This window comes from Xenopus tropicalis, chromosome 3, assembly GCF_000004195.4.
Source record: "Xenopus tropicalis strain Nigerian chromosome 3, UCB_Xtro_10.0, whole genome shotgun sequence".
Taxonomy (NCBI): domain Eukaryota; kingdom Metazoa; phylum Chordata; class Amphibia; order Anura; family Pipidae; genus Xenopus; species Xenopus tropicalis.
This window is the reverse complement of record NC_030679.2, coordinates 117,405,185-117,428,492: the sequence shown is the minus strand read 5'-3', so window position 1 is coordinate 117,428,492 and position 23,308 is coordinate 117,405,185. Positions and strand designations below refer to the sequence as shown.

Below are 23,308 nucleotides of genomic sequence, written 5' to 3'. Positions count from 1 at the left end.
GATTTTTCCTAAACAATAGCAGAATCCAAGTTTAGAGAAATAAAAGAACTAAACTTGTTGTTTACCCTCTGTTCTACAGGAAACCATATTTACCTTGACAAGCATTTAAATAAATATAAGGGAGAAATACATAAAGCATAAAGGGGGTGGGAGAGAGTATGTGGCCTCTAATTAAACTGTGCTCTTTGGTTAATAAATGTAATAGTAACTAGCTCCAGTCATGTATCACTTTATAAATGGAATCTGTTATCTATTAGTACAAAGTGAGCTATTGGAAAGAATGATATCACCGCAGTGCATTTCATTACTAAATCCACAGAGATCAGCTCACTTTATTTATGAGTTTTGGGTTTTTTCCCCTTACTTCCCTTGGTTGGAGCCATCGATGTCTGATAATCCATTTTGGGGAATAGGATCCAACTTTTTCCACAATGGAGCTCCCAGGCTTGGTGCTTGTAGTTCCATCCACAACGTGTTACTAACAGTATCATGTCACTGGAAACAGAACCATTCTAGTTGCTTAAATGTGATTCCAGCCTGACTCTTTCCCCTGGAACGTCTGTCCCCCAGGTCTGGACACGATCGCATCATTACAATATACTTGGAAGTGGTGAGCAGCTATGGTTAAGCTGACGTAATTTAAAAAGGTAAATGTACAATATTATCTTTAACCAGTCACATTGCCTATGGCACACTGCACAGACTAGAGACTTGCATGGGTCCAGCTGGGCAGACCTGTGCCCAACACAGACCCATTGACCCTTAACCCAACCTGCTATACCCCCTACCTTCTGACCCAGGGACTCAGCAATCCGGAAGTGACATCACTCCAGAGGCGGCTTAACTGGGCAAGGGTTAAAATAGCATTATTGTTTGTAACTGCAAACTGCCCACGTGGTCAGGGAATCGGGGACTTTAGACCAAAGCCCAATTGCTTTACGGATATTCAGTGGGTACAAAACAGGACTCCAGCACAGACCCAGATTGGCTGACCTGTGCCAGTCATTTTAACTGGCCAAGCCTGCAGTAAGGCTGGCAGAGCCATGTTGTAGTCCTGCAGCAGTGCTAGAATGCAGGCTGTGAAAGTCATTCAACACTCTCTTATTGGACTAGGGTTCTAAGTGATGTGCCCCAGGGTTCTGTCATGGGTCCACATTTATATAATCTGTTTATTAGTGATTTGGGGTGGGTATTGGTAAGCAATCTATCAGTGTCTGCAGATGGCACAATTATTTAGAGTTCATCAATTGCCTGTTATCCTTACACAGGGGGATCTGGACATACAAGTTATGTGCTGCTAGCTGCCATTTTAGATTCCATGTTGATCAATGTAAGGTTAGGATTTAATATATATAAAGGGGAAACAATATATAAAGAAGAACCAATTCCATAAGAATGCATTATTTATCCCCATTTTCCCTCTCTCTCATGCCTGAGGCTGTATACAGATAGGTGGTCCAAACATTAAGATAAAAATAACCACACAAAGCCAGATTGATTAGAAAAGCCTTTGAGGATTTATTTACATTCACAAATAAAACTTTACATGAGTATGAAAGAAAAAGCGGTCATAGAAAGTTTCAATTTGGGCAGCTGAACTATTAACATTCTATCCAGAGACAGAGGAAAAGGAACCTCTATACTGTACAAACATTAGTAAGATGGAAGAGGCATATCTGGGGGTGTGAGTAAAGGAAGACTGCAATTCTCTGTTATGCTAAAATGCTGGTTAGAAAGGACAGACACTAAAATGGAAATGCATATACTGATGGAAGAAGAAATGACAGGAAGAGGAGGACATATAAAAATAAAGCTCATTTTGTTTCTCATGCTACACACAGGAGCCCACCATCCCATATATGTTACACACAGGAGCCCACCATCCCATATATGTTACAAACAGGAGCCCACCATCCCATATATGCTACAAACAGGAGCCCACCATCCCATATAGGTTACACACAGGAGCCCACCATCCCATATATGCTACAAACAGGAGCCCACCATCCCATATATGCTACAAACAGGAGCCCACCATCCCATATATGCTACAAACAGGAGCCCACCATGCCATATATGTTACACACAGGAGCCCACCATCCCATATATGCTACAAACAGGAGCCCACCATCCCATATATGCTACACACAGGAGCCCACCATCCCATATATGTTACACACAGGAGCCCACCATCCCATATATGCTACACACAGGAGCCCACCATCCCATTTATGCTACACACAGGAGCCCACCATCCCATATATGTTACACACAGGAGCCCACCATCCCATATATGCTACAAACAGGAGCCCACCATCCCATATATGTTACACACAGGAGCCCACCATCCCATATATGCTACAAACAGGAGCCCACCATCCCATATATGCTACAAACAGGAGCCCACCATCCCATATATGTTACACACAGGAGCCCACCATCCCATATATGTTACACACAGGAGCCCACCATCCCATATATGCTACAAACAGGAGCCCACCATCCCATATATGTTACACACAGGAGCCCACCATCCTATATATGCTACAAACTGGAGCCCACCATCCCATATATGCTACAAACAGGAGCCCACCATCCCATATATGATAGAAACAGGAGCCCACCATCCCATATATGTTACACACAGGAGCCCACCATCCCATATATGTTACACACAGGAGCCCACCATCCCATATATGCTACAAACAGGAGCCCACCATCCCATATATGCTACAAACAGGAGCCCACCATCCCATATATGATAGAAACAGGAGCCCACCATCCCATATATGCTACACACAGGAGCCCACCATCCCATATATGCTACAAACAGGAGCCCACCATCCCATATATGATAGAAACAGGAGCCCACCATCCCATATATGTTACACACAGGAGCCCACCATCCCATATATGTTACACACAGGAGCCCACCATCCCATATATGCTACAAACAGGAGCCCACCATCCCATATATGCTACAAACAGGAGCCCACCATCCCATATATGATAGAAACAGGAGCCCACCATCCCATATATGCTACATGTACCCTGGGACCCTTCCTGATGCCAATATGCCATTTGCAACTGTGTGCATAGGGGTGCTATCAGCCAGACCCCCCGACTGGGCTAACAACACGTGGGCAATCTGTGTCACAATCTAAATATGTCTCAATGTAAAGGAGAAACATTCAGTTACTATTGAAAGTAATCACCCCTTGGAAGCCATGTTTTATTGTCATAGAACACTGAATTAAAGTGGACTTAATTGTAACAAGTACATTGATTAGTTATTTTGCAGTTTCCCATTGTAATGAATGACAGTTATCAAGATATATGCGAGTGTATCCTGGTGGCCTAGATCATTAGTCCCCAACCAGTGGCTCCTGAGCAACATGTTGCTCCCCAACCCCTTGGGTGTTGCTCCCAGTGGCCTAAAAGCAGGTGTTTTTTTTTGGATTTCTGGCTAAAAGGCAAGTTTTGGTTGCATAAAGACCAGATGTACTGCCAAACTGAGTCTCCTGTAGGCTGCCAGTCCACTTAGGGGGCTACCAAATAGCCAATCACGGCCCTTATTTAGTACACTCAGCTACATTTTTTTATGCTTGTATTGCTTCACAACTTTTTACATTTGAATGTGGTTCATGGGTAAAAAAGGTCGGGGACCCCTGGCATAGATATTCTTGGAACTATGGCTGAAAGGCTGATATGCAGCAATGTTGTTTCTATATCTGTAACCAAGTTATGAGCTATATATTTTGTGTACTGAAACTCTCAGGATTAATATTTCAATTGCTATCTGGTTGCTAGGGCTTAATTACCATAGAATCCAGGCAAGAGTTTGGAAGTCAGAATTTGGGATGAACTTAAAAGTTCCTGTAAAAGAAGACAAGGAATAAAATAGAATAACTAAAAAATGAACTCTCAGTCACAGTCAATCTGTTTTTTGGTTTTGGAGGGTGAAAACAGGCGCAAGGGGAATTCTAATCACTCAAAAATAATAGAAAATATATAAAAACGGTTGTTTAGATAGAAGTCCATCTATTTAAACTACACTTCCCCTTTAAATGCTGTTAAGTTGTTTCAGCATATATAACAGGGGTGTAAAGGGGCTCGGAAGACACTGGGAGTTGCAATAAAATGATAGCTGGCCGCAGGTTGGGTATTTCCAACTATATATAAATTTTGCCATTCCATACGGGGGCCCATTGCTCAGGCAGACTGTGCGCACTGTACACTGCCACTAATCAGAAAGTTACATGGGCTCATAACAAAACAATTTGTAGCTCCCCAAGCTCTTCAAAATGATGGTCTGACGCATGTCAGTCAGAAGACAATTTGAGTTTGACACTTGTTACATATAAGGCACTACTCCATAAATGTTTGGTAAGCTAAGACAGCTTGAATATATTTAAGTAAAGAAAGGCCATCCTATATGTCTCTGCTGCCCCACTATGGCCTCCTTAGGGATCCAAAAGGTTTCCGAGCTGATACAGTGCCGAGGCAATATATGGCTGTATAGTTAGATCTCCTGTCTTTGTAGTGAAGGAAGCCTGGCAACTTTAGGGCAAGATACACCAATAAATGTTCTAATCAGATTAAGAACCTTAAAATGGTTGGTTTTGTGTTATTTTTTTTTTTTTTAATACAGGCCAGGTCCACTGGCTCTAAGTCATGCGTCTGCAAGTGAGGTGTACAAGGACAGCAGCAGTTTGGTTATCCTGGATAATGGTGTGCAGTAAGAGCCAGCTTTTATTGCACCACCATACTGGATATTGGAGTGCTGGTAAGTTCTAGATTACAAGTCCTTGAACTTGGCCAATGAGATGTTGTTCCACTGATAAGTTTGCGTACTTCAGTTACTTGGCTTCAGTTGGCTGTCTCTGGTCTAAGCATGGTCTGAATGGACTAAGACGCAATAGACTTGTTTAGTCCTAAAGCTTAGTCTCTTTCATCGCTTGGCCCACAGAATGCTATATCCCGTCACCAAGCTGCTTCTCTTTAAGAAACACTGGAGCAGCGGATACTTGGAGACCCCATCTGAGTGAGAACTTTATCCAGCCATTGCAAGGGCCCGTTCAAGTGCAGCTCGATCCAGCAGGGGGTGCTAGTCACAGTCTGTCGCCTACGGAAAAAAAATATGACACAAATGACAGGGAATCCTTGAAAAGGGTTTAAGAAAAAACATTTGAGAACACACACACTACAGCAAAACTGGCTTGTGTTGGATAGGGTCTGTCCGTAGTGGATTAAGTTGACTTTAGAATAGCTTTGCCTGGAACTCTGCTGGGTCCAAGCAGTGAACAGGTTAAGAAAGGAAAGAGTGAAATGTGAGAGTGAAACCTCAGGATCAGTAATGAGACTGCCAAACAGAGGCACATCTGGGTTCCATTAGCTTCTCTGGCTCCTAGCCAGCACTGAAACTGGCTGTCAAGTGTGGAGAGGAGAATTAACCTCTTCTGCAAGAAACCAGTGTACAACGTGACTATGTCCTATCCTGCAGCACCATGCACTGAAGTCTGGCACAAATGGGTTAATGGCACAATGGTCACTGAACATCTGGAACTCAACATGCAGAGCTGGGATCTGTGCTGGGTGTCTTTGCTGCTCCCACAACAGCAGAATGTTTCATTTTGGCATGCTGTGTGTGCGCTACACCCTTCATATAAAGGCATCTGTCACAGTACTGACACACTATGGACACTGGGGCATAACACAAATGTCACCATTTTTTGGAAATTGTAAACACAGACATGTTTAGTAGGTAAGCAAAAGGACATCCAGAGTGCAGTGTGACTGGAAATGAACACACATACAGGAAAACCATCACAAAACATATGTCTAAATGTCTGTAGAATAAACAACTTGTCCCGGGGAAGTGATATTCTCCATTATTGCTTGTGGAGCCTTGTCAACACACAATATTACCATTAATGAAATTGATATAACTAGTGAGAAAGCTACACTGAAGTTACCCGGCACAACAGGGTTGAGCAGAATGGGCTTTTCTATGTTCCCCTTTTCTTGGGTTGAGCAATATGTACTTTTTCTACGTTCCTATTTCCTTGGGTTGAGCAGCACTAGCTTTTCTATGATCCTCTTTCCTTGGACTGAGCAGCATGGGCTTTTCCATGTTCCTCTCTGTTTGGGCTGAGCAGCAATGGGCTTTTCTATGTTCCTCTCTCCTTGGACTGAGCAGCAATGGGCTTTTCTATGTTCCTCTCTCCTTGGACTGAGCAGCATGGGCTTTTCTATGTTCCTCTCTCCTTGGACTGAGCAGCAATGGGCTTTTCTATGTTCCTCTCTCCTTGGACTGAGCAGCATGGGCTTTTCTATGTTCTCTCGTGGGGTTGAGCAGCGATGGCTTTTCTATGTTCCTCTCTCCTTGGACTGAGCAGCATGGGCTTTTCTATGTTCTTCTCTCGTGGGGTTGAGCAGCACTAGCTTTTCTATGATCCTCTTACCTTGGGCTGAGCAGCATGGGCTTTTCTATTTTCCCTTTCTTGTTGGGTTGAGCAGGACTAGCTTTTCTATGATCCTCTCTCCTTGGGCTGAGCAGCATGGGCGGCTTTTCTATGTTCCTCTTTCCTTGGGCTGAGCAGCATGGGCTTTTCTATGTTCCTCTCTCCTTGGGCTGAGCAGCATTAGCTTTTCTATGATCCTCTTTCCTTGGGTTGAGCAGCATGGGCTTTTCTATGTTCTTCTCTTGTTGGGTTGAGCAGGACTAGCTTTTCTATGTTCCTCTCTTGTTGGGCTGAGCAGGACTAGCTTTTCTATGTTCCTCTCTTGTTGGGCTGAGCAGGACTAGCTTTTCTATGTTCCTCTCTTGTTGGGCTGAGCAGTATTAGCTTTTCTATGATCCTCTTTCCTTGGGTTGAGCAGCATGGGCTTTTCTATGTTCCTCTCTCCTTGGACTGAGCAGCATGGGCTTTTCTATGTTCCTCTCTTGTTGGGCTGAGCAGCATTAGATTTTCTATGATCCTCTTTCCTTGGGCTGAGCAGCATGGGCTTTTCTATGTTCCTCTCTCCTTGGACTGAGCAGCATGGGCTTTTGTATGTTCCTCTCTCCTTGGACTGAGCAGCATGGGCTTTTCTATGTTCCTCTCTCCTTGGACTGAGCAGCATGGGCTTTTCTATGATCCTCTTTCCTTGGGTTGAGCAGCATGGGCTTTTCTATGTTCCTCTCTCCTTGGACTGAGCAGCATGGGCTTTTCTATGTTCCTCTCTTGTTGGGTTGAGCAGCATTAGCTTTTCTATGTTTCTCTTTCCTTGGGTTGAGCAGCATTAGCTTTTCTATGTTTCTCTTTCCTTGGGTTGAGCAGCATGGGCTTTTCTATGTTCCTCTCTCCTTGGGCTGAGCAGCATTAGCTTTTCTATGTTTCTCTTTCCTTGGGTTGAGCAGCATGGGCTTTTCTATGTTCCTCTCTCCTTGGGCTGAGCAGCATGGGCAGCTTTTCTATGATCCTCTTTCCTTGGGTTGAGCAGCATGGGCGGCTTTTCTATGATACTCTTTCCTTGGGTTGAGCAGCATGGGCTTTTCTATGTTCCTCTCTTGTTGGATTGAGCAGCATTAGCTTTTCTATGTTCCTCTTTCCTTGGGTTGAGCAGCATGGGCTTTTCTATGTTCTTCTCTTGTTGGGTTGAGCAGGACTAGCTTTTCTATGTTCCTCTCTTGTTGGGCTGAGCAGCATTAGCTTTTCTATTATCCTCTTTCCTTGGGCTGAGCAGCATGGGCTTTTCTATATTCCTCTCTCCTTGGACTGAGCAGCATTAGCTTTTCTATGTTTCTCTTTCCTTGGGTTGAGCAGCATTAGCTTTTCTATATTTCTCTTTCCTTGGGTTGAGCAGCATTAGCTTTTCTATGTTTCTCTTTCCATGGGGTGAGCAGCATGGGCTTTTCTATGTTCCTCTCTCCTTGGACTGAGCAGCATTAGCTTTTCTATGTTTCTCTTTGCTTGGGTTGAGCAGCATGGGCTTTTCTATGTTCCTCTCTCCTTGGGCTGAGCAGCATGGGCGGCTTTTCTATGATCCTCTTTCCTTGGGTTGAGCAGCATGGGCGGCTTTTCTATGATCCCCTTTCCTTGGATTGAGCAGCATGGGCTTTTCTATGTTCCTCTCTTGTTGGGTTGAGCAGCATTAGCTTTTCTATGTTCCTCTTTCCTTGGGTTGAGCAGCACGGGCTTTTCTATGATCCTCTTTCCTTGGGTTGAGCAGCATGGGCTTTTCTATGTTCCTCTTTCCTTGGGTTGAGCAGCATGGGCTTTTCTATGTTACTCTCTCCTTGGACTGAGCAGCATGGGCTTTTCTATGTTCCTCTCTCCTTGGGTTGAGCAGCACTAGCTTTTCTATGATCCTGTCTCCTTGGGTTGAGCAGCACTAGCTTTTCTATGTTCCTCTCTCCTTGGGTTGAGCAGCACTAGCTTTTCTATGATCCTCTCTACTTGGGTTGAGCAGCATGGGCTTTTCTATGTTCCCCTCTCCTTGGGTTAAGCAGCATGGGCTTTTCTATGTTCCTCTTTCCTTGGGTTGAGCAGCATGGGCTTTTATATGTTCCTCTCTCCTTGGGTTAAGCAGCATGGGTTTTTCTATGTTCCTCTCTCCTTGGGTTGAGCAGCACTAGCTTTTCTATGTTCCTCTCTCCTTGGGTTGAGCAGCATGGGCTTTTCTATGTTCCCCTCTCCTTGGGTTAAGCAGCATGGGCTTTTCTATGTTCCTCTCTCCTTGGGTTAAGCAGCATGGGTTTTTCTATGTTCCTCTCTCCTTGGGTTGAGCAGCACTAGCTTTTCTATGTTCCTCTCTCCTTGGGTTGAGCAGCACTAGCTTTTCTATGATCCTCTCTCCTTGGGTTGAGCAGCATTAGCTTTTCTATGATTCTCTTTCCTTGGGTTAAGCAGCATGGGCTTTTCTATGTTCACCTTTCCTAGGAGTTCCCTATACATTTGCTGTTTGCTGATTCTTGCAGGAAGCTTGATCAGAAGTGCTGAAACCATGCCATGGCTTTTTATTAACAATTTAAGACAATTCTTCTGTAAAGACTGCAGTTCAAAACATGCTACATAATGCTAATGTACAAAATATCAAGATGAACAGTACTCCAGTCAGAAACATTACCAGGTTTGCTGGTAACTACTCTTCAACTATCACACCTTTTTATGTTTTCCTGCATGCTGTGGACTACCACTAGTGGTGTGAATTAACTAACTTAATGAGAAATGCAAGGCCAATACTCAATCAATGCAGATCCACACGAAAATTTTAAAAACAAATATGGCACTGGGTATTTATCTTTGGGGAAAGGATGCTGGAACTGGGGAAAAACTGTTTATAGCTCTATCTTTACCCCTTTAAATGCACCCTGGGCAGGAGCTTACATTAATAGCACTGTGAACAGTCTGGTCTTTGTCAAAAGGACCAAGTACTTTATACAATGCTATACCATGTATAAACTACATCTAACATCCACACTATGCTCACCCTCTGGAGGTTATGACTTACAGCAATGCTACAAACAGCACAAACCTACTGTTAACAAATAAGGATAGCAAAAAGACCAAGATAGAGGCAAAATGTGGCTTCTTTAACACCAACCTGTATTCGGCTCCCCAGCCCTTGACAAAACTCATGCGTATGGTGCACATCCTAGTGAGCTGATACACAGCCTCAAAGCCTTGATTTACTGACTGAGCCAAAAGAGCAGCAAACTCCTGGTTATTAAATATCTTCAGGTTACAGCCTGCACAAAAATAAACAAATTGTTTTAATATTACACAGTCTTTGAAATGCTGTTACCCACATTTACACTTTGCTTGTTCAGCTATGTTGTATCATTCAAGTATGTTTAGAAAGGTGTAACTGAATACTTCTTGCACTTTTTGAAAGATGGGGAAATTAATGTACGTTTACATTCCATATTTCCAACAGGATCTCAGCCTAAAGCCAGTGCTGGAGACTGACAGGCCCTGCAGCTGTTTTGAACCTTTCTCAACCATTCTAAATACCCAGGCTGCACGTTATTGCAGGTTTAAACACCAGGATGCTGAATAGCTGAAGGTTTGATATGCCTCTAATAGTACTGACACCTTGGGCAGATTTATCAAAATGTGAGTTTAGAGCTCAATACATAAAAACTCACCCACGTTCTATTCATTCCTATGGGGTTTTGGAAGTGTATTTATCAAATTGTGAGTTCTAAATTTCACCTATTGATAAATACCCTTTTAAAAATCCCATAGGAATGAATAGAACACAGGTGAGTTTTTATGTATTGAGCTCTAAACTCACATTTTGATAAATCCGCCCCCTTGTGTGTTGATACTGAGCACATATAAAATCCACATACTGTATTACTGATCAGCAATCTGCTCACATGTATGTGGCCTTGGTGCTTAGAAGCCAGTACAGTCTGCAATGTGCACTTGATTATGTATGTCTAGTATAAAAGAGATCAGACTTGGCATAAGACATTACTGCATCATGCCTAGTTATTAAAAAAAACAGTGACAGGTTCCCAGATTGTGGGGCAGCAATTTATAGTTGGTGTGAAGAAATGGGAGTTATGGGGGGCCGCAGAAAATAGAAAACTGGGGCAATCTAAAGCTCATAGAGAGTGAGCCCTCAGGTGACGGTTTTAAGTCCTCAATTTTGTTGGAAGCTAGGCCTGAACCCTCATTTAGGATGATATTTGGTGTGAGAGCATATTCTAATGTCAATCAGACTAATTCAAATCATTTGGAGTCCTAGAAAGAGCAACTATTGCATCAAAAGAGGCCAAAATGGTGCAAAAACTTGGGAAGGGATATCTGTAAAAGCAGATTTTTTTTCTTTTCGATTTAGCAAACTGGGTTAACACATGGAGTGATATGTTGTGCCTTCTATTGGGGAGTTATACAAGACCTTACATAAAGTCTACAACATTCTGTATTTCCGAAAAAACAACACTGTACCTGGTGGAATCTTGCAGACCGTGGCAGGATGCCAACCGTAGCGCTGGTTACAATTTGGGGACTGTACAAATATGGCATTGTCACTGAGGCACTCAGCAAACACTTCCCCTCCGATGTAATACAGCCGCACGCCTCTCCCTACAAACAAAAACATTCCCATGAGTACACAGGAAAACATGGCAGGAAGTGAGACATATGGTGCGGTTATGGATCACTCAGAGACAAAGCTATAATATGCCCTCCAGTAATGAGCTAATACACCCCAAACCCTCTTCTGACAGCTCTCTCTAAATAAAAGAAAACAAGAATGCAACAGTTCAAGGTCACAATGTCCTATACTTTATGCACTGTGTGTGTGAAATGGACACTGTCCAAAGTCATTGGTGGCACAAGCCTGAATGTAAAAAACACAATGAAAACTGCTGCCACTTGGCCAGTTAATACAGCAGATATTTTGAAAGCTATATTTAACTACATATATTTACATAGTGAGCAACTGTCATTTACTAAAAGGCATGTATAGGATATCTGGGAAGTGGGGATCTCGCCGCTGAGAGGACGCAAGCAGAGAACCTCCTGTGCATGCCGAATAGATTTTATATTGTGGGAGGTCCTCTGCTTTCACTCCAGAATGGAAAATTTTTGGTAACCGCTGACATAACTAGAAGAGAGAATTCTTCCAGTTGCTTTGGCTACAGACTTGATTTTCTTCTCCTGCAGAAAGTAAAGGGGAAGGCTTACAGCAGCATAAAGCTCAGGGTGGTGCTTATCCCACAAACAGCACCTAATAAAGGTGATCGGGCCCCCTGACTCCACGTCTGTGCACAAATACAAAGCTTACCAGTGGGGTGCAATAAGTAATGAAGACAACATGTACAGGTTTTTCCTCCAATTGTGGCATCATAGAAAAAAGGCTGAAGCCAAATGCAGTCAAAATGCAAAATTAGGTACCCACATTTTATTTATAATAAACTAGGTGCAATGTGATGGGAGAACAATATGTGCCTTTATGCATCTGCCTTAAACTTTAAACAGCCACTAAAATGTAATTCACCTAAGAAGGGCGAGGATTACACAGTCGGCACACAACATACTTTGGTTAGACTGAAAAATAACAAGAAAAATGAGCCAGGATGGGCAATCCAGATGCCATAAAATTACGACTTCTAGCATCCCTCTGCTGGAAGTGGGAGGCTGTTGAAGGGGAACTGGAAAATGTAACTGAACATCTGGAGGGCCGCAGGTTGCCCACACCTGTATTACATGATTTCTGTTACACACTAAAGGGGAAATGTAATACAAGACTTAAGTTGGCCCAGGTTCATTAACCCATAGCAACTAATCTGTATAAATGCTGGCCAGTAAAAGCTACCTGCTATCTGGTTGCTATGGATTACAATCTGTGTCGCTCAAAAGGGAATGAACTCTTAAGAGCAAGTACTACTCCTGAAACCTTATGTGAAGTTAACAGATACTGAAATCCACTGTTTCTCAATTTCTCAATGATGCATAAGCCAATGTAAACCTCTGATTTACCAATGTGTCTCCGTGTCATTTCCACAGCCGCATTCCGATTTACATTGGACAACAGTCCCAGGCAGAAACGTTCGGAGTTGGAAGGATCGGTGAATCCATCCACTGTCATGGAGGGTTGGGAAGCGTGGAAGGTCTCCCCCACACGTTGGTTAAGCTCATAGTAGGAGATGGAGCACCAAAAGGCCGGCTCGCAGTATGTAACAGGCTGCAGGTCTGCAAAGAGTCAACAGAGGGGAGATGATATACATTTCCTATATTTCACTACATTGACCACAGTGTGTGTGAGAGAATGTGATAGGGGATTTAGACTTTAAGCTCTCCCACTGGGGCAAAGTGCTGCACAATATGTGGGTGCTAAATAAATAAAGAATAATAATAATAATGTTTCAGAGTCAGTAGAAGGTGGCAGTTTAACATCAGGTAGATGCCAGTCTTTTTGCTATGCTACAATCAGAGCATGGAGCAGCGCCAGACATTTGGTTTAGCAATGCAACCCATGCTCACTTCAGTGACACAGCTATGACTCTCATTCTACGAGGTTTCCCTACACATCAAATCACTGCCGGAAGGTTACCCCTGTGTGGATTTGCTTTCCAGCAAATAAAAAAACACACACAGAGAAATTAAATCCTCAGTTAATTATTAAATGTTGCAGTTACCCCAATGGAAACGTGTGCATTTGTGCCAGACACGCAGTTTTGCAGAATGTTTCAGTTCAGAGGGCAATGAAAACCATCTGCAGAAAGCAGCCTGGTGTCTCTTCCTCACAAGGTTTCAGCAATGAGATACTAAAATAATGGGAAATACTAATGAACACATGGATTCGCTCCTCAGAAGTGATAGCTTTCTGCTAGGGGAGGAAGAGTGCTCCGAGTTAAACAATGACCCATCTCACTCCCTTAGGGCTGCAACCTCACTGATAAGGACAGGGCCCTTACATACTAAGGCCTGGCCCCCTGCCAATCCAAACTGCCTGATTTAAACCCTGCATCCGTCCAAGTTTCTCGGGATTGGGAGGAGAGCACTCAGGGGCATGTTTATATTCATATAAAGTGCTATCATAATATATTACTCTTACAGAACTGCTGACAATTCACTTTATTGGAGAGTATACATGTAAATAAAATACTCAATGCAGTTATAGGAGCACAAGCACAACCACCCTTTGCATTACATGGACCACTCTGTCCCCCTTAAATCAATAGAGCCTAAATGCCTCTAAATACAGAATTAGAACTCCCAACATTCTGCAACCACTTTATGTTTTTCCTATTCCATGCTGCTCTTTTACTAGGGCTGGAACAGTTTCATATGTGAAAGAGTATGAACAAATACCACATAAATGCACATATGCTAAAATCCAGCTGCAAATCAGTTCTTCGCTTTCTGCATCATTTAAATCCTTGCAGGGGAGGAGGGACTAAAATATTGATGTCACAAATTGTAGCAACTTCTTCACAGCTTACAAACAGCATGCAGTGCCTACATAACCCACAATGCATTGCACTGTGATGTCCCTTTCCTTATTGACATCATGTGTGCAAGGAATTGTGGGATTTGGAGGATGCAAGATGAAGGGAGGCTGAGGACAGACGACTATTGTTAAGTTTTTTTAGAATCTCAAAGTAATCAGCCAAAAATCATAAAAAGGCTGCATAGTTTTTAATTGATGCATATTGCAAAGTTGTTGAAATTATGTTTACTTTTCAAAAAGCTTAAGTTGTGTTTGGGTGGCGATCACGTATAAGGAATAACAACAGATGGCACTCGTGGCACATTTCAGCTGGAGAAGCACCTAAAAACCCTTATGCCACCCTCAAATTGGACCTTGTACAAAAAGTGTACATTACTTTCATTCAATACTGTCTGTTACTTGGGAAGTGGTCCTGTCTGTCATTATATTCAGGTGCCACAATGCGTAATGGAAACCTTAGGGCCACAATATGTCTATATAAAATGATTGGGGCCACCGTGTCTGCCTTCTGGTGCACTTTGTGTATGTTATGCTTTTCAGGTGTGGTTTTGTAAAATGGGCCTGTTTTTGGGGTGCGGTAATGAAGTGGGCATGGCCTGAAAAAGTTTTGCTGCGCTATTCTTGTCCCTCCTTCTACCTTTCAAATCTTGGGAGTGGTATGGTTAAAGGTTAAGGCATTTTACTGCATTTTACATGGCATTTTACTGCCAATAGATTTGCCACATTAGTGCCGCCCTAGAAGGTTTCTCTGATTGCAGAAGCCATTTTAGCTTGATGTTCATAGCTTCCTGTTGCAGCTCTAGCTGTTGGTAGCTCAGATCACATTCCTAAGGGTGGGGGGGTATGAGTTTTATGAATTCTTGAGGGTGGGGGAGCAGGAGAGGGGAGAGAGAAGAGAACTGCACAGACTCTGGCCCCCGGAATGAAGGATTTTTCTGAGAGAGGAATTCAGATACCCTAAGAACGTGTTTACAAAAAAGGAAACAAGAAATCATGTGTTTCTTTTGATAGAGGACTTGGTGCAGCGTTTCTGTGAGTGCTTATGGCTGTATTTACATAGACCTTTCTGATAAGCTTACTTAGTTTTTAACTTTTATTCCATGCATTGTACAGAGACCATAAAGCCAAACAGCAAGAAAATTCAATTTGGGGCATCTTTATATACAGTAATTCAAAATTGTAACAATTAACCAAATAACCAATAATAATAAAGGTGGACAGATGTCTGTCCATTTGTTTCTCTATATTGCTCGCTCTGACTACTGACACACTGTAGCAGAAGCCGGTTGATTAATATACCTGTGAAAAGACAAGCAAGACATTGGGACAAATGAAGTCTTGGCTGGAGGAGAGCCATTTCTGCAACACTGTGTCAGAACCAGCAGTGCAGACAGGGACAGACAAAAATTCTTTTAATTTTAACCATTTGCATATAACTTTAAAGCCATTATTTTTTTAAAGTTTTTGAATTGTTTGCCTTCCTTGTTTACATCTTTCCAGGTTTCAAATTGGGGGGGTCAAAAAACCATTGCTCTGTAAGCTTAAAATGTTATTAGTATTATTACTGTTTATCCTTTATTCTATTCTTTTTATCCTTTATCTTTCTGTTCAGCCCCTCTCCCATTCATATTCCAGTCTCTCATACAATGCCTGGTTGTTACACAAACAAGACCCAAAATTGTCTCAGAAAATGATTGTCTATGTCATGCTAAAGGTTAATTCAAAGGTGAGCAACCGCGTTAAAGGTTAGAACAACACTTTCCTTTATTTGGTAACATTTTATTTTTTTAACTTACATTCCCTTTAATGATTCTGTTGTGCTTATTCTCACATTTATCTCCTATCACACTGAAACCCAGCGTATGATTGATGCGTACTTGTAAATCCTGTGATTTGCATGGTTGGGGGCCTGCGGCTTCTTTTTAGAGCCTGCTGACGTTACTACTGCTATCCTTAACACTAAGTATAATTTAGGGTGAGATATTTCAAATGGATTGTACCTGGGTGTATCCAATCTATTCCACATCCTAAATTCCCCTATGACTGCTCCAAGGCAATAGCTGTGCACAGCTGTGCTTTCATGAAGTCTGGCATTACAAAGAGGCATCATGGATGTCACTGCTACTATATCCAGACAGAAATACCTTTACTTTTATAAAGAGAGATTTTGCAGACCTACTTTGCTCTTAATTGGTTGCCTGCAAATGGCAACAAATATGGCACGGTTTGAGTCAGGTCTCAGACATGCACCTCTTAACAGATGGGAAGCATATATATATTTGAACAACAAAGAGGCTACATGGCTGCAACCCTATGTGGCGCAGCACAATCACACTTACTATGTTTTCTTTCTAAAGACTCAAATCACAGTTCCCTTGGTAACTCTGCTGTGTTTTTAAAAAACGAAGTCTCAGTCGTACTGTTCCTGACGGGATTCAGCCAACACATACCATACTCTGGAATGAACTCGCTCCACTCTGCACTACTCTCAGAACTACCACATTTTTGTAGCTGATAGAGTCAAGAGTTTAATACAGATACAAAGCTGAACTTAAAGCCAAAGTAATGGAGACATTTGCATTTTACAGCTACGCCCAGATAAAATCAAGTGCCTTTAAAAAGCAGAGAAAAATGGTTTTCCGGGCATAATAAAAACTTGGACTTACATTGTTTTAGAAAAAAGAAAGTAAGGAAACTGCTGCAATGTTACAAATGCCAGAGGGGCTGCTGTAAGATGCCACAGACAGTCACTATTTCATGGGCAGGTAGGGGGCTGTTTGGGCCTATGGTACTTGAAATGCCAGGGCCTATTTTGAATCCCAGTCCAGACCTGGCCCTTGCTTACACTTGCGTGTGTATATGTGCTGGGTTGTCTTTTTAGATCCAAACACATAAGGTTGTCATTTGCCTTTGATAGTCAACAGCTAGATCTCGGTTGTTTAACCCTTACCTTCTTTACAGAAAGACACCAAAAGTAATCCATTCCCCCTTGTATCATGCAATTAAGTAGTCTAGCTCTAAAATACAGTTAAGAGTTGATTTTGGTAGCAATGTTGAATAAACGTCATTAGAATATGATTGACAGGGACGTTATCTTTGGGATACAGATAATACATACAATTATATAGTCCATAGGATCTAGGCACCTGCATGTCCAACATCTCATATAAGCCACAGGAGCATTAGTAAGGTTGGACAAAGTCAGGCCTGGCTTATTCATTCTACTACACATGTTTTTAATTCTCTGGGTAGATTTATTTATATTGCATATATCAATAATCAAATTATTATAATTTCTTTGTGTGGCTGCTTACTTATGTTCTGTTTGAGAATGGAATAGTTTTTTGGTCTTATTCTGTCTAAATGTCTACTCCATTTTACTACAGGTATAGGACCCGTTATCCAGAATGCTCGGGACCAAGGGTATTCTGAATAAGGGGTCTTTCCGTAATTTGGATCTCCATACCTTCTATTCTACTAAAAAAAATTAAAAAAAACATTAATTATACCCAATAGGATTGTTTTGGCTCCAATAAGGATTATTTATATCTTAGTTGGGATCAATTACAAGGTACTGTTTTATTACAACAGAGAAAAAAGAAAATCAGTTTTAAAATTCTAAATTATTTGATTAAATGGAGTCTATAGGCTTTCCGTAATTCAGAGCTTTCTGGATAACGGGTTTCCAGATAAGGGATCCCATACCTGTATTAGCACCTTTTGTTTACTGACAGCATGGGTTTTTATCTTTAGTCAGTGTTCCCTTTCCTCTCTATTTGGGCTAATGAAAAGCATAACTCTCATTTTTTTATGCTCCATTACTGTGCCACAACACTAGTATGACCTGAAATAATTTGTCCCAATCATACATGTTTAAAAATAGCAAGCACAGGGAAAAACTATTTGTGAAGTCCATGTCACATTTACAGACACTATGGTCAATTTAATCAACGCCTGTCTGCTTTTGGCACATGTAAGGAAACCACACAGACATAGGAAGAACATACTATACATACATAAACTATGCCGCCACTGATATTTAGTTTGTACAGTGGCCCAAAGGCCAAGAGAAAGAGTGACCTAGTGCCTATACTTAATAAAAAAAAATCTCATACCCAATATATACTAGAACTCCTACAAAGTTAATAATACTTACCCATGTTGCTATGAGCAGGGGACATAGAGTTTGGAGACAAATTTGGAGACCCTGAAAAGAACAATAACACAATGAAACACACAAATGGAAAAATTTAAAGTTTTGCATATATAGTAGGTGCCTGTAGTAGATTATATGCAGCGATCTTCTGAACCTCAGAAGGGTATTCTTCACTTACATTATTTGTTGTTTCAGTGAAGCATTTCATGTTGCCTACACATTGTAATTCCACTATCAACCTACTAATCCAACACATATATTGGGGTTGAGCAAGATGGTGGGGGGGGGGGGGCCTGGGGTAGAGGGCAATTTAATATATCTTTGTGAAACACATAATCATCCTAAAGCATTGGTGGGAGTAAAATAATACTGCTTGGGGTCCATTTAAGGGGTAGCTCACCTTAAATTAACTTTTAATATGATGTAGACATTGATATTCAGAATACAATATGCAATTGGTCTTCATTTATTATTTTTTATGGTTTTTCAGTTACAGTATTTTTTTATATAACTTTTTGTGCAGCAGTTCTCCATTTGGTATTTTAGCAGCTATCTGGTTGCTAGGGTCTTATTTACCCTAACAACTAGGAAGTGGTTTAAACAAGAGATAGAAATTTGAATAGTAGAGGGCCTGCATAGAAAGATAAGTAATAAAAAGTAACAATAATAATAAAATTGTTGGCTGCCGGGGTCAGTAACCCCCATTTCAAACCAACTGCAAATTTGCTAGAAATAGGGCATTCTATAACATATTAAAACTTAACTGAAAGGTGAACCACTCCTTTAACTTTTACTTATGTCGATGCACGTTTACACAGAAAATAGTTATATGCTCCTACACGCCGTACTCTGTTTTATTACCTGTATCTATGCTGTGGTTCATTTGGTCGCTTGTTTCCCCATCTTCACTCAAGTAACCAGGAGGAGGAGTTTCTAGAGTAACAATATCAGTTTAGTGACATAGATTTTAATAATAATACAGATATAATACACTGCGCTAAGAGTCACACTGAAAGTCCCATTTTACTAGCAAATCTTTAAAACGCTACTATATACATTTTTTTTAAATTATTTTTTATCCAAGAACATTTAAATGATGGATATACTATGCTGGAGTCAAAGCAAACACAAACTCAAAGCTGTATATAAAGGTGTAGGGAAGGTTTTGTATTAAAAGGCAAACAACACCAAAAATAGCATTATTCATTAGGACTGATATGCCAGTTTTCCTACCCTACATGTGTTAAATATATTAGCATTGAAACACAAACTCCATTTTTTGTACATGTACATTTTTGTGACCCTAGTGCTCTTGCAGTTTTGCCTGATGCAATAGTAAGTCATAAATAAGTCCTAATATGTAAAAGCATTTTAGGCATTTATAATTTTGGTGTTACTGACCCTTTAACAGAGCAATTCTCTGTCCTCTCTTCAATGTTGAGGTCCAAGTGTTTCTATTTGATATTAAGAAATAACAGTTGATGCTTATTTCTCTGGAGTCATGGTTCATCCAAATCTAGCTAAGTAATCTGACCCTTGGTGTTAGTGACTGCATAGAAACCCAAGGGGTGATGAACTTGAGAAGTGCTCCCTTGGGAGGAACGGGATGTGCCACGCTGATCCTGCTATAAGAGTGCCCAGCCCTGTCCTGCTATTATCACAGTTTAAAGCCAAACCTGGAATGTAGTTTATCTGTGGCTCAATGCCTGCCGGGAAATTGGTATTTTCTGGAATGGAATGGCTGTAATCATCGAGTGAAGGGAATTCTGCCGGAATTTCGGTGTTTCGTGGAACCAGCACTGGAGGTAGAACTGGGAGTAAAATGGAAGAAATTAGAGGATATAATAATATGTTTTAGAAGCAAACTAGCAGTAAGTAACACAGATTTTCTTAGGCAGGTGTAAAGCAAAATTCTCAATGAAAGGGCCATTGTGGTTGTAGTTATCTTCCTAAGGATTTGTGCTGTACAGGGTATGGCAACAACAAGAGCACTGTACCTGTCATGGAGTACCCCAATTATGGCAAAATTTGGCAGGTCAAGCCCCTCTTATGTATATAACATGTCCCTTGCCAATTAACCCGCATAATTGCATTAGAATACACAGAAGCTCTGCCAGAGTTATCAAGTAAGCTTATGGCCAGCCTGCCAAATAGGTTCTTAGGCAACAATAAACTGCTAGCTAAGCCAGTAATACCTTCACAGAAGCTTTAGGAAATAAAAAAGAAAATAAAAAATACAATCAGCTTTTAATAAATCAGTTAGAAAATAAACAGGGAGAGAGAAAAGAAAATTAAGCATAGTGGCCTTCTACATAGGCAGAAAATAAATAAAATACAAATCCACACACGTTACATCTGAAACACATCAAGCGATGTCTTGCCCAACTTCCTGTTGCTATACAACTGTTTAGTGATTTCTCACACATATACTACTCTGTGTCATTCTAGCACAAGAGGGAACAGAAGACTGATTGAGCTAAACACATGGTACTTAATCTTTGTATATTTATACATATTTATTTATTATAGTGCTTGTCTTCCCTGTGTGTACTTTTCTACATTGTGAGGTTGCACAGCACTATGTATAAACAAAGTTATACATTTATACACAAATACAAGTATATCACAGTAGCTGCCCAGTACTGTCACATACATCTCTATTGTAATGCAAGGCAACACATAAAGTGGTACACTCATACCCTATCTTTACTAAAAGTGCCCATTGTAAAGTTGGCCACCCCTGCTCTAGCACTAACTATTGCTTATTCTCTACCTATCACTTCAATTGTTTTCTGTGGCTTATATGAATTATTCTTTCTAGTACCTCACAATCTCTACCTTTGAATCCAATCACTGCTGAAACATATGCCTTCAGTTCTAGAACTCCATAATGTCATTTTGCAGTTGTTTCTACTATACAGCTTAGCAGAGTTTAATTTCTGCCCAGCAACCAGCACACGTACAGTACAGTTTGTATATTATGCTCTCTTCAAATTTTTCAAGACGTCCAATACTACATTATTTGAATACAGAACTTGTCAGTGTTTCACAACATCCACTTGTTTCATTACCACTAACTTTATCTCTTAATATTTTTAAAGTTTTTCTTCAAATTTCTTGTAGGGTTCCATGACAACATCTTGGTATTCTTTGCACTGTTGCATAGCTTTTCACAGAAATTCCCCCCAATTTATTGCTCTTCCTTATTCCTTGTATCAAGAAACATGATTCTTTTTACACGTTTTTATTTTTATAAAAAGATTTTATTGTTGAAGGAGGCCCCACCTTTTACCTCATAAATGGCTTTATGTAAGCTATTCTGTAGATTCCTCCCTATTGCTGACTGTAACAAATACTGAAATACCTCTTATTAATTAAGACTGTGATCTGCTTGTGTGAGTGGCTATAAAAGTTTGGGATGTAGAACCTATACCTGGAGTCTCCACTCTCTGGTAGTGATAAGGATTCACACACACTTCGTCTTTCTTCATGTTGAAGGCATATTCACACACCTCCATGGCTCGAAGTTCGTGGTGACTGTGTAGATCTGGCCACCTCCAAAGGCGGCAGTATATGACATGGGGCAAACCCTTGCGATGGGACACCTGGAGCCTTCCATCCAGAGACCTGCATAGGAAAGTCAAATGAATGTGTAATGTAATTACCAGGGATGCAAAATGTGCAACCAACTCCACTGTTACTAGAAAACAAAATTCTTTTTGTCTTCCTGAATTAAAACACCATGTTAATGTTCGTTTTATTCCAACTGTAACTGTTTCTTTCTGCAGCACTGATGGAACACTATGCAAACTGCAGAGGTTCATAGTCTGAGGTCTATGGAATCCCATATAGATGCAACTTTGCAGCTGCAACTCTACAGAAATCTTAAGTAAGCAGCTGCTTTTTTACTTTTTTGTAGCTGCAACTTTCTCGCCTTGTGCATTTTGAGCAACAGTTTTCAAAATGCAAATTTGCAGGAGGTACACAGGATAACTAATGCAAGAAATTATAAATCTGGTGTTGCTTCACTATTACCATACTATAAGAAACTTGAGTTTTTTTATTTAAAAAAATTGAAATATACTTTACATAAAATGACTATAATATTATAGTACCTACAATAGATAGAAGAAAATGCATAAAAATACAAAGTGTAAGGGCACAAAATTAGCAACCATTTCTTTAAATAGGGACCAATCTGGAACCAGTGTACTGAATTATACACTTACCACCCATATAACATATATATTTTAGAAACATCCTGGCAACGTTCCCTTCTGAATTTTGTTTGTGTGTGTGTGTGTAGGAGGGGGTCGTTGCAGTGTTTTGTTGCCTCCTACAATTCAATACAGTCCACTGCTTGGATAGCAAGTGGCTAGGAAATCCACACAGAAATACCCTTCCTTAAACCATGACATTAAAAAAAGAAGACTTCAGTACACAGACTCAACAGTCTAAACAGACTTAAGATCATAGCCTTGAATGTTAAGAATATATATTTACATGAACATATGGCAGAATTGTGAAAAGCGCAAATGTGAATATCACTTTAATTGGGTAAATCATCTTTATGTTAACTTGACGGTCTATGTCATACTAGAAGTTAAAAGTGTTCTAAAGTGAAAAATTAACAGTTTGCAGTTTCTTCATTAAAAAATAAAACTGTCTTCAATATACATTTATTACAACATCTGTACCATTTTTATAAAAAAAAACACGATCTTCTTCCTGCAATTATCCCATTTGCTCCACTCACTCTGGTTACTCAATGCATAAATCTTCAGACAGAAAGTGGCTGCACAGCTTCAAAACCATCAGTGCTGCTCCATGTTCTGGATGGCAGGATGATACAGATTTTTTAATGAACACAGAGCACCTCAATTACACCTTTATTTTTTAAAGGGGAACCTGCAAACAGACTTACTTTTTCACTTTATAAACACTTTAATTTAAAAAGAATGACCCTGGCTGTGCTGATTTGAAAGAGCTTTGCTGGACTATACTTTGCACTTTTTACTACTCTGAAATAGCGCAATAGAAATAGTGTTTTATTTTGAAGCAAGTTTATTGATCAGAGTTATTGTTTCGTTCACACCCTGGAGATGAGCTCTGTGGAATCTATATATCAATCGGAAGGAATAAGGAAACATACAGGATGTGTGACAGGTCACAAAGGGGTGTTCTGGTTTGATAAGATAA

The 23,308-nt window shown here is 40.7% G+C and overlaps 1 protein-coding gene across 2 annotated transcripts in view; it reads right to left on the bottom strand.

Moving 5' to 3' along the window:
• Nucleotides 1-1,494: 1,494 nt before the first annotated feature.
• Nucleotides 1,495-23,308, bottom strand: part of smad3 (SMAD family member 3) — a 61,033-nt gene continuing 39,219 nt past the window's right edge. The window contains exons 3-10 of one of the 2 annotated variants that reach the window (XM_018092042.2): nucleotides 21,543-21,736; nucleotides 19,786-19,920; nucleotides 18,971-19,042; nucleotides 18,110-18,160; nucleotides 12,480-12,692; nucleotides 10,944-11,081; nucleotides 9,589-9,733; nucleotides 1,495-5,125 (exon numbers count right to left, since the gene is read on the bottom strand). In XM_018092042.2, the coding sequence (XP_017947531.1) occupies nucleotides 5,002-5,125; nucleotides 9,589-9,733; nucleotides 10,944-11,081; nucleotides 12,480-12,692; nucleotides 18,110-18,160; nucleotides 18,971-19,042; nucleotides 19,786-19,920; nucleotides 21,543-21,736 (1,072 nt within the window). In that variant the 3' untranslated portion in view covers nucleotides 1,495-5,001. 2 annotated transcript variants of the gene reach the window in all.